Here is a 12331-nt window from a genome sequence, read left to right on the forward strand (position 1 = left end):
AAACCCAACTTCATTAACTGTGTTCACATGCGCTGGAGCCATGGTAGTCACTGGCTCTATGACCATGCTTGTCACTGCGCATGAGCGGAGAGACACTCGACACTGTTCAAGAGCGGGGAGCTGCACGACACTGAGCAAGCGCAGGATTTTAGAGCAGATTCCCATGATGTCAGCGCACATCGGAAAATCAGATTGCATGGGCGTTGACAACATAATAAAATGAAGTGCCACCCCTATGACTGAATGAGATGGTAAATTATTTTTGCAGATGATTAAGGCGTAGATTGGATTGAAAACAAAGTGTTAGTGATGTACCTTGCATCACTAACAACACACTAGGTACAGTTTAGTTGCTAAAAATTACTTGGCAGGTTCCCTTTAAGGGTAATAAAAGGATATCTAGTATGGTAACTTGTTGTATTAATGCTGTTCAGACTATAATTTCTTACTACTTACCTTCTTATACCAAGGCAGAAGTGGTGTGTTAGCAAATAACTTCTCCAATCGAAGAGGCAAAAAGTAGATATTCTTATAAATTGAGAGTGTTGGGTAGTGTTTCCGAGCTTTTTTCTCATCATCGTCAGTGACTATGTTTCCTAGTGCTTTCATGAAGAAGACCACTGGTCTGTCCGGATACACTCGAGCCGCTGATTCAATTGAGCATAAAACCAAGGATGGTTCATCCATTCTGTCTGTTGTTTCTACAAATAAGATACCGTTTCCTTGCTGCATGACAGCACTTAGTATTTTATTTTCTGTGTGATTATAATCATCCGTAATTGGGAAATCCTTATATTGACTATCAATGTTTTCTTCATTTAATGAATTGAAGATGAGACTTTTATCAATAAGAAAGTCAATTGTGTTTAAGCTGTTCTGTTTAATTGAAGTTCTGGTTAGAAAACATATAGTTGCTATTATCAGCAGAAAAGTCAAAATTTGCAGTTTTTTCAACATATTGTACTTGCAATTTCCAATTAAGCTGCAAAAGCAAAAACAAGCAAAAAAAATTATATATATTAGCATAACATATCGCGATAACTTATATTTAAAACACTCTCTGTAACCCCTTGCAGACAATTTTATTATTTGCGATTTCTTTTTTCCCTCTCCCATTGCAAATAGCCATCATTTTTGTATTATTCAATTGATTATTATTATTATTATAATTCATTTTTATAGCGCCATTTATCCCGCGGAGCTTTACACATGGCAGGGGCAATTATAGACAAGTACAATAAACATAAGCAAACCAGGGCACACACAAGTACAGAGGGAGGGAGGACCCACGAGGGCTCACAGTCTACAAGGGATGGGTGAGGATACACTAGGAGAGGGTAGAGCTAGTTGTGCGGCGGTTCAGCAGCCTAAGGATCACTGCAGGTTGTAGGCTTGTCGGAAGAGATGGATATAGATATATAAGGGCTTATTTTTGTGAATGAGTTGTACTTTTGAATGACTATGTATAAACATAAATAAATTAGAGTTAATAGATAGAAAAGAAAGTATCCTCAGATATTAATTGCGATTTTCATCTTAATAGTATTGAAACTTCAAAATTAATATAACATTAATGTTATTGTAGATTCGGGACCTATATGGTATGATAGTTTTGTTTTCTGTAAAAAGTCCATTTTCCATATAGTAATATCTGCACTGGAGACATAACAAAGCCAGAGAGGAAATGGTGGAAGCTAAAAATGCAACATAGTAACTTTTCTTAGCTTCCACCATTTCCTCTCTGGTTTTGTAATGTCCCCTTTACGTATATGACTATAAGGAAAATGGACTTGGTTATTAATAGTATTTTTATAGGTCATGTTGTGCATTTATTAATTATAGAATACTAGCATACCCTATTTCTCAAAGCTACAATAATATTACTATTATTACAATAATTATGTAGTTTCAAACTTCAATTAAAATCTGAGAATATTCCTACTTTTTTATCTTTGAACTATAATTAATATATATGTTTAGCTGCTGTTTCAAACTCTAAATGTCAGAAAAAATAAATTTGTAGAATACTGTCACAATGTGACACGACCCAATGGGGGGGGGGGTCGGTCAGTGGAAAGCGCAACACACACACACAATGGGATGGAAATGGAGAGAGGAAGGCCCAACTGATAGGGAAATGGGAATGGTCACCACCTGAGCTCAAACCTGTGTCTATCCCTGCACTCCCCTAATGCCCTAAGTGGGTCCTTCCCCCCCACCGCCATCAGAAACCTCATTCCTCGCTGTCACCTAGCACTGCATTGGCTAGTGCACTGGCTGGCAAGGGGCGCTAGCCTCACCACTGCAGACAGTTACACACAGAGAACAGTGACAAAAACAACAGGGATGAGAAGAAAACCCCTCACTTAGCTTCCAGACTCTGCTGCCAAGCTCCACACCGCAGATGACACAGAAGCCAGACTCCAAACTCCAGAGACAGCAGACACCAGAGAGCTGCCACTGCAAGGCTGGTCTCCATAGAGAAAATCTATCACCAACAGTCAGCTGTTGCATCACGTGACCATTTAAAGGATGGTGGGAGTGGTCACCACCCGCATCAGCTGAGCTACCAACTCTGCAGTTGCAACATATTGCCAGCAGGGGAAACTGACATTAACCCCTGCTGGTCCTGAAAGGAAAAAACCTACATTTAAAACATAATGGAACCAGAGCTGCCATGAATCCAAAAATGGATCCATTGATCATGACAAATAAACATTAATGGATATATTTCTATTAAGGGTATAAATCTTGACTAACTAAGTAATTGCAGAGTGGAAAAGTCTTGTCTCAGGTATATTGCACCATACCGGAATAGGAACTTACTAAATTGCTCTGTTTGTTCAGACAAGGTATCATGATTTAGGGCACTACAAAACTCAAAAAGCATAGATGCCAATGTAGGTAGTAGTAGTGCTATTTTAACATGCAGTATTCATTGTATATTCTCTGTGCCATATTTTTGTAAGTAAGTTAAGAAAGATTGTTTGGTTCTTTTGAGCTCAATTTAACTCCTTTCATTTGCATACTACTGGCCTTGGCAGAGCCATCATCTGAGCATCTTACAGAATAGGAATCAGTAAAGGTAAGCTGGAATACCTCTACTTCTATATTGCTAGATATCCCAGGAAAACTATCTTAATAGTTACAGGTGCATTCGCTTTCCCTTGGCTGTTATGTCAATGATCGCATCATTGAGGGGGCTAATAGGCTCTAAAATAAATGGCACAGCTAAATTGTGGCATGTAATGCCGGTGACACAAGGTTTAGAGCAGTGATCAGTGACAGCACTGATCACTGCTGTGTAAGGCAGAAGTCAGCTAACTATTATAGATAGCATCTGCCCTGTGTGAAGCAGGTTCAACTCTTTAGTGGGGATAAATGGATGTGTAGAATTTCGAGTTCTGGTAACCTACCCAAACTTTATTTCAATGCTTGATTCTGGTACCAGAACTTTACCCAAACTTCAACCAGAACCTGAAACCCATTGAAAACAATGAGGACCCAAACTTTTGAGCAGGAAAATTGTCTATTTCTCTTTGACTTTATATCTCTTTCTCTATGCAATCGACTTTCTCCGCCCTGAACTTCGAACATTGCAACGGACTTCAGGGAGAAGTCTGTATTCGGCGTTTAGCACTGGATACTAACTGTCCGGTATGAACCCTGAACTTTTACGTTCGGGTTCTCTGAGCTTTACTCCTGAGCTTTCTCTAAACACCCTGACATGCTTGATATGACTCATTAATTGTAAAAGAGAACAACCCATAAACAATACTTATCACATATCCATAAGATAAATTATTAATGTGATAATGATTGTTGAGGTGCTTTTTGCTGATTTCACAGATCCTAAAAACAGGGGAACCAAAGGCTCAAGTTAGATTGAAGCATTAGTGAGCTTGCGGACCACCACTCCATTTACTGGCTTTCACTTCCATTGAAAAAGCCTTTGTTGAGTAGAGTTGAAATATTGCAGTAATTAATTAAGGATCTCACATTTTTTTAATTAGATTTAGGATTGTTGACTCAATTATTTTTTTATATATTGTAATAAAGGATGCGGATCTAGTGATGGATAAATGTGTGTATGTGTTTGACTGCATGAGGCTTATCTTTTTATGGCTACTGAGAGCCCCACATGTCTAGCGTTCAAATTATACAAGCTTCTGACAATACTTCTATATGCTCAACAGCTGGTTACACAGACACAGTCCTAGAAAATAAATACTTAGGGTGTGTTAGATCCAGTTAGCTTCAGCTAGGGCCAGGTTTCAGTGTTCAGAAACATTTTGGATGGAGACACACTAGTGATTTTAAAATCTGTCCGATTTTGATGCAGGAGAGTAGGACAAGTGCAATGCAAGTGTCATGTGATTGTCATGTGTTTTTTTTTGCGCGTACAATACGATTTTTCATACCTAGCATCCGATTTACATCAGAATGCAGTGCGATTGCTATTTATGTCATTTACACATCATTTTCAAATTAAATATTCTTCAAAACGCATAGATAGATAGAGGCGGCAATTCATATGCGGGTACAGTAAAATCACACTGACAGGTTAGAATAGAATAGATATATACACATAGAATACACATATATATATATATATATATATATATATATATATATATATACACACACATTTCAGTAACACACACATATATATGTATTTATATTGAACTGAAAGATTGAATAAAAGCCGGTAATTCATCTGCCGGCTTCTATAAAATCACTGCAGCAGCCGACAGGATAGAAGAGATGGATTACATACAGTAAATACATATAGAATAGGTAGATATATAGATGTCAGTGCAGTAGCGTAGCTACTGGGGGGGCAGAGGGGGCCATCGCCCCGGGCCCAGTCACATGGAGGGGCCCACTCAGAGCCGCGGCCGCTTAAGGCTACGTTCACATTTGCGTTGTGCGCCGCAACGCACAACGCAAACAAAAACGCAGCATTAAGTCATTAAGCAATAAGCGGCCGCGGCTCTCTGATGTTTCAGAGTACAGGAGGAGGCAGGCAGGAGCGCAGGCTGCAGCATCGCCCCGGGCCTTGTAACATGATTGCAGGAGGGGCTGGGGCCCACCCATCCATCCAGAGCCGCGGCTGCTTCAGTGTTAAGCAATAAGCGGCTGCGGCTCTCTGCAGGCCAGACATGGCGACGCGCTGCTGCCTGGTCTCCGCTCAGCTGGAGACTCTGCACGCTGCACAGCAGCCAATAGCAGAGTCTCACTGCGAGCACACCGTGAGGGCTGGAGCTGGAGCCTGCTAACCTGATAGTATCTGACAGGCTGGCAGTGTTAGAGCAGAATCCATTTTATTTTGCTTGCCTCCATTTTGTATAAGTGTTATTAGAGGTCAGAAAAGTAAGATATAATTCACTATTCTTCATTGTGCTGTTATCGTGAATTCCTAAGAACTAATGGAAGGAGTGAATGTCCTTGGAAAGATAAAGAATGATGTACTGTGTAAAATATGTCTGCAAAACTGCAGGGAGATAAGGGAGTAAAACACTCCGACGCTTAGCCAATACATGGGGAATCCGCCTCCAACACAAGAATGCATAAAAGTGTGTGTAAGCTCATTAAAAACTAGAGATATTTCAGATACAGCCCTGGCGTACTGTGTCTTATCTCTCCGGTGCCGTGACTTCATCTCTACAGTGGACTCAGAGAGTAGGTCGAGACCTGCGACAACAATTCTGGCACCCGAACAGGGACCTGAGTGCTTCATCTGGGACCCGGCCGACTCCAGTAATGGACCAGGGGACTTCCCGGGACTGGTGGCATCACACAGCGCTGGGGTGAGAATACTGATTATATTCTGCCTACGTCATTCCACTTGTGGACGGGTTTTCCCCTGCTTCTAGTCGACCAGGACCAGGTAAGATCACGGGCTTTGCCCGGCTCAGGTACCCTTGAACCCAGATGTTAACCCTCAATGTGTGGTCACTGATGACTCCACTGTTAGATTAAAATGATTGACCCCATGATCTTTGTATGGTGTGCTTGTGAAGTGTTTGTTGTTTGTCTGTTCATATACCTGTGTTATCAATCTTGGAAGCAAGCTAATACAATAACCTGTAAGCACAGTAAACCTATAGTTTAGGTTTAGGACTAAGGCAGGAGGACATAGCCTTCTCTAGGTGAGGAGGAAAAGTCCGTCTGATAAGTTTTCAGCCTGCATGTTTAGGGCTAACGCAGGATGACATAGCCTTCTCTCGGTGAGGAGGAAAGGTCTGTCTGATAGTTTTCAGCCTGCACGTATACTAGCAATAGAATTGGGAACTAAGTACAGGGTTCCATAGTGCTAGAGAATTAGTCCAGAGAATAGTCCAGAAGGGAAGGAATCCCAGAAGCAGGTTAGTGTGCTCTTGAAGGCAGGAGGCTTCCACCCCTCAGGGGAATTAGATTCAGGTAAATGGCATGACTTCATGAAAACCCACACGGTGCAACTGACAGTGGACCTCCGACTTACCATGTTACTAGTAGGTATCAGCCATGGTCTCCCACAGAACAGATGTCTTTGACTGCCCAGCTGCCAGACATTAACCAACGACCTATGACTTTTGCCAGACAGTGTGGGGTGATACAGCACACTTACCAGGCAACCAGACAGGACATGCAACAGTTAGTGCGTTCAGCCCTGGGGGAAGCACCTTCCACCCGACTGACAGCTGAGACATTTAAAATGTACCCAGGGGGAAATGGTCCCCAAGACGGAGAACCTAACAATGCCAGGTCAGGGTCTGACTTTGTTGAGGCACTGGAAAAAGCCTGTAAGATTAGACAGGAGGAAGTATCGGGGCATTTAGAAAACTGTATACAGGACCCGAAGGAGCTCCCCATTGATTATTTCTACAGGTTGCAACAACGATGGTCTGATATGGGTTATGGTGAAGATGATAGAACTGCGACACGTTTGTTAAGTCATGCATATATGCTAGGGATTGATAAGTATGTGAGAGAGAAGGTGATGGCAAGTAGACCAGATTGGAGATCCTGCCCCCCAGGCGATCTTGCTAAGATTGCACATGGAGTCAGTTTGGACTCGCAGAAGCAGAAGACTAAGGTTCACTTTCAGAGGAGTGGACCCTCACAGAGAGGTGGAGGACCCACTACGGGTCCTAGATTGTGTTACGGATGTAAGAAACCAGGACATTTTAGGAAAGATTGTCGCACAAACCCATACCCAGATAAGGTTCCCACCCCCGACTGTACAGCACAGGTGAGCCTGCCAGGAGGAACTACAGCAGACTTTCAGGTTGACACAGGAGCTGACAACTCAGTTATCACGCTTTCAGACTGTCCATTACCCTTCCGTGACACCACCGACTTTGTCATGGCCACACCTTTCAAAGCGCCGACCCAGACCTTGGGAATGACGGAAACCATTCCCCTCTCCATTTGTGGGAAGACCATTCTGACACAGTTAATGGTAGCCCCCAGGGGACAATGCAATTTGCTAGGTGCTGATGTGTTACGGAAACTACAGGCGGTTATTACTTACCATGATGACGGAACAGTGACTATGACCCCTCAACTTAAACCCAGTACCCTCTGCAGGATTATGGCCCTGGATGCAGCTGCAAGTACTGTAGAAAGTGATCCATTCACTGCACCTGCCTTGGATCAACTCCCCACTGATCTGTGGGCAAAAGGCAAAACTGATGTGGGAAAACTCAAAGTTCCTCCCATAATAGTCAAATTGAAACCAGGGGTAGCACCACCCCTATTGTGTCAGTACCCCTTGAGTGCTGCTCAGGAGGCTGCAATAGACGCACAGTTACAAAAATTGCTGGAATCAGGGGTTGTTGTGCCTACACAGTCCGTTTGCAACACTCCCCTGTATCCAGTAAAGAAGAAGGTTAGGCCTGGGGAGCCGGTGAATTATAGAATGGTCCATGACCTCAGAGCAGTCAATGCCGCAACAGAACTGCTTGCTCCTTTGGTTCCTAACCCACACACCTTGTTGGCACATATTCCTGTTAACAGTATTTGTTTTTCAGTGATTGACTTAGCAAATGCCTTTTTCAGTGTTCCATTGCACCTAGTTTGTCAGTATCACAAGGCTGGCATGTTAAAGGAGCAGTTCTCATGCAGTATGTTGATGACCTATTGCTGTGTGCTCCTTCTCGTTCTCTGTGTAAAATGGCCACAATCTCTTTACTCTTTTTTTTCTCCATGAACAGGGGTGCAAGGTATCCAAACAAAAATTACAGTTTTGCTTAAGTACTGTTGTGTTTCTAGGACATTGTCTCTCTCCAGGGAAAAAGCACCTCACCCCTGAGCGAAAACAGGCTATCATGGACATGCAGCCCCCGCAGAATTTGCAGGGCCTCCGTGTGTTTCTAGGACTAACTTCCTACTGTCGTCCATGGATTCGTTCTGCCTCCATCTTAATGCAACCTCTATATGACTGTATGTAATCTGTCCCCTTCTGTCTTACACCAGAGGCACTTGACTGTTTTTACTCTCTGAAATTATGCATTGTTTCTTCTCCAGCTTTGGGCATCCCCAATTATGCCCTTCCTTTTAACCTTTTTCTTCATGAGAATGCAGGACATGCTACGGGTGTGCTGACTCAGCTTCATGGAGACAAACAGAGACCTGTTGCTTATTACAGCGGCCGCTTGGATACAGTGGCAGGAGAAAGCCCCTCCTGTGTTCGAGCCATGTTGTCTGTCCAGCTGTTGCTACACAAGTCTTCAGAGACTGTTTTGGATCACCCACTGACGGTCCATACCCCACATGATGTATATAGTATCCTTAACCAAGTACAACCTAGCCACCTGTCCATGACCAGACAGCTGCGTCTTCAGTGTGCTATTCTCATGCCTACTAATGTGACTTTGGAAAGGTGCACTGTCCTGAACCCCGCTACTCTTCTCCTAGTTCCTATGGATCCAAATGGGGGAGGGGTAGGTGACATGGAAAAGGACACTCTTTTTCTTTCCAGAATGGATCCAGAGGAAAAAGATCAGATATCTAAACCACATGATTGTCTGGAATTGATGTCTCAGGAGACGGCTGGTCTCCCTACTGTCTCTAGTGTGCCTATTCTAATGCTGATTTTGAGCTTTTTGTAGATGGATCCCATCACCAAGATGACCAAGGACGCTTCTGTACCAGATATGCTGTGGTCTCGGAACATGAGGTAATCAAGGCAGAGTCAATGCCAGCTCATATGTCTGCACAAGAAGCAGAGTGTGCAAACTAGCAGAAGGTAAGACTGTAAATATATACACTGATTCCAGGTATGCTTTTGGCATTGCACACGGTTATGGGCCTATCTGGAGAGCCAGGGCTTTCCTGACAGCAAATGGCCACCCCATTAAACATGCTGAGGCAGTCCAGCAACTTATGAATGCACTACAGTTTCCCACCCAAGCAGGCATCATAAAGGTAAAGGCACATACCAAAGGCATTGATGGACGGACAAAGGGTAACGCACTGGCAGACCAGGCTGCCAAGAAAGCAGCAAGCACTCCTGTAGCCTCTCAAGTACATCACCTAGACACCCCACCATCTCCACTTGTGTTGAAAGACATCTTAGCTCGGTTACAAGAACAGGCAAGTAAGGAGGAGAAAAATAGGTGGCAAGAGATAGGGGCTTGCTCTGATACCGTCACTGGACTATGGGGGAGGGGTGAAAAGGTCTGCCTACCACAGGTACTGTACCCAATGATGGCACAGGTTCTGCACGGGAATGTGCACCACTCGAAGACGGCCATGTGTGACACCCTACAGAAACAATGGATTGCCCCTGGGGTTTTCCACCTGCGCAGAAAGGCAGGTACAGAGCTGCATGATATGTGCCACACATAATCAGAGTAGGACAGTGAAAACCCCATCCAAACACACTCCCCGGCCCCTTTACCCATTCCAGAGACTGCAGATTGATTATATTCAGTTACCCAGGGTAGGGACGTATGAGTATGTGTTGGTCTGCATTGATTTATTTTCAGGTTGGCCAGAAGCCTACCCAGTTGCCAAAGCTACGGCTAAGACAACGGCGAAGAAACTGATGGCTGAGATCATATGCAAGTATGGAGTTCCTGAAGTCATTGAAAGTGATCGGGGTTCCCATTTTACTGGAGAGATCATGTCAGAGGTAATGGCAGCACTGGGGGTAAGTCAAGCATTGCATACTCCATACCATCCACAGAGCAGTGGAAGAGTAGAGAGATTAAATGGAACTCTTAAGCTTAAAATCCAGAAGGCAATGGCAGAGACTGGTAAACCATAGACAGAATGCCTTCCTCTAGCTTTGTTTTCAGTAAGATATACCCCAAACAGGAAGACAGGACTGTCACCGTATGAGATTCTGTTTGGCAGGGGCCCCAATCTTGGATGTTTCTTTCCACAACAGTTGCAGCTCAAGTACCAGGACTTGACTAGTTATGTGCAGGCCTCACATGGACACCTTGCCAAAGTGCATTTAACTGTCTTCACAGTTCTCTTCCAGACCCAGACAAGGTTCCTGGACACCATCCCTTAGAGCCAGGAGACTGGGTAGTGATAAAGCGGCACATCCGGAAGAGCCTGGATCCAAGATTTGACGGACCATACCAAGTGCTCCTGACCACAGCCACAGCTGTCAAGCTCGAAGGAAAACCTAGTTGGATCCACGCATCACACTGCAAGCGAGTTAAAGAACCAGACAGCCGATAAAGGAAACAATGTTTTGGCTGGTTTCGATTTCCATGATATTATGCGTAATCGCATGGGACAGTCTGAATTCTCCAACATCCTTGAATAATAAGTTTGTGCAACATCACCGAAAACTGATAGATGACTTGTTGAAAAATTCCCAGCCCTTATCAGACTGTTGGATCTGTACGCACTCACCCATGTCAGCCACAAGTATCCCCTTCCTAGCTATCCCTGTGTCACCTGAGGAACTGTTTGCCTGGACTGATTGTTCTGACACACTCGCCAACAATGCCACAAATAATGTTAAGTTATGGAACACTACAGTCGGTATACCAATTGTAGGATGGGTGGGATACCCGTGGTGGCAAGGTAATCTCTCAGGAAGTAGTACACATCTACAATATTTGGCCTATGAGGGTGGGGCCTGGGTACCTAGGAATAAGACTGCACTAACAGATTTAGGGCGAGTTCCAACTTATGATTTGCAAATTAGTTTTGATGTGACTTCATACTATAGTACTGGACTATCTAACAGCAGCACAAGGTGGTATGTGTCAGGTTATTGGACCTGCTTGCTGCCATTATATAGATCCAAATAGTACTCTAAAGATGAAGCTAAAGTTAGAAGATGTTCAAAGACTCAGAGACCGATATGACAAAGATAATGATCGCACTAAGGACAGCTGGTGGTCAGATACTTTCTCTTTCCTAAACCCAGCCAATTGGTTTAAGGGGATCGGGGGCTGGGTAGCTGGGGTTTTGCAAAGCCTGTTGCATATAGTAGCGATTGTCCTTATTGCATATATAGTGTTTAAAATAGTTTTTAAGTGTATCTCTGTATGTACTGGGAAATTCTGCACTCACATAGATGATGATGATATATATTAACAAAAAAAAAAAAAGGGGGTACAGCTTATTCAGAATAGTGAATAAAATGGGGGAATGTTAGAGCAGAATCCATTTTATTTTGCTTCCCTCCATTTTGTATAAGTGTTATTAGAGGTCAGAAAAGTAAGATATAATTCACTATTCTTCATTGTGCTGTTATCGTGAATTCCTAAGAACTAATGGAAGGAGTGAATGTCCTTGGAAAGATAAAGAATGATGTACTCTGTAAAATATGTCTGCAAAACTGCAGGGAGATAAGGGAGTAAAACACTCCGACGCTTAGCCAATACATGGGGAATCCGCCTCCAACACAAGAATGCATAAAAGTGTGTGTAAGCTCATTAAAAACTAGAGATATTTCAGATACAGCCCTGGCGTACTGTGTCTTATCTCTCCGGTGCCGTGACTTCATCTCTACAGTGGACTCATCAGAGAGTAGGTCGAGACCTGCGACAACAGCAGCACTGCAGATAGCTCCGCCTCCACCCCAGGTCTGCTGCTCCTATTGGTCCGCTGTTCTCAGGTCCTAGTGAGCACTCAGCAGCATCTCTTATTGTGCCAGGAGCCCAAGATAGTGCCTGGCCGGCTACCTGGACAGTGGACAAACTGACTGGCGGGAGAGAGAAGCAGGAGTCAGGAGGACGGACATTTTCATAAATGTAAGGGCTGCTGACTGTGAAACAGTGCAATGTTCGACTTCTTTTAAATAAATGAAAGCACAAACAACACTGCACATGATGTTAGTAATGCTACTGTGGGAGTGAGGTAAATGTTAGGGGGG

General features: G+C 43.6%; 1 protein-coding gene across 1 annotated transcript in view; it reads right to left on the reverse strand.

Moving 5' to 3' along the window:
- LOC143808530 (alpha-1,4-N-acetylglucosaminyltransferase-like) overlaps positions 1–12331 on the reverse strand; it is a 155679-nt gene that overhangs the window by 56343 nt on the left and 87005 nt on the right. Inside the window, exon 2 of the mRNA XM_077291292.1 lies at positions 457–982. Within this exon, the coding sequence (XP_077147407.1) occupies positions 457–957 (501 nt within the window). The 5' untranslated portion in view covers positions 958–982. The remainder of the gene's footprint in view (positions 1–456; positions 983–12331) is intronic.

The sequence above is a fragment of the Ranitomeya variabilis genome, chromosome 2 (assembly GCF_051348905.1).
Source record: "Ranitomeya variabilis isolate aRanVar5 chromosome 2, aRanVar5.hap1, whole genome shotgun sequence".
NCBI lineage: Eukaryota > Metazoa > Chordata > Amphibia > Anura > Dendrobatidae > Ranitomeya > Ranitomeya variabilis.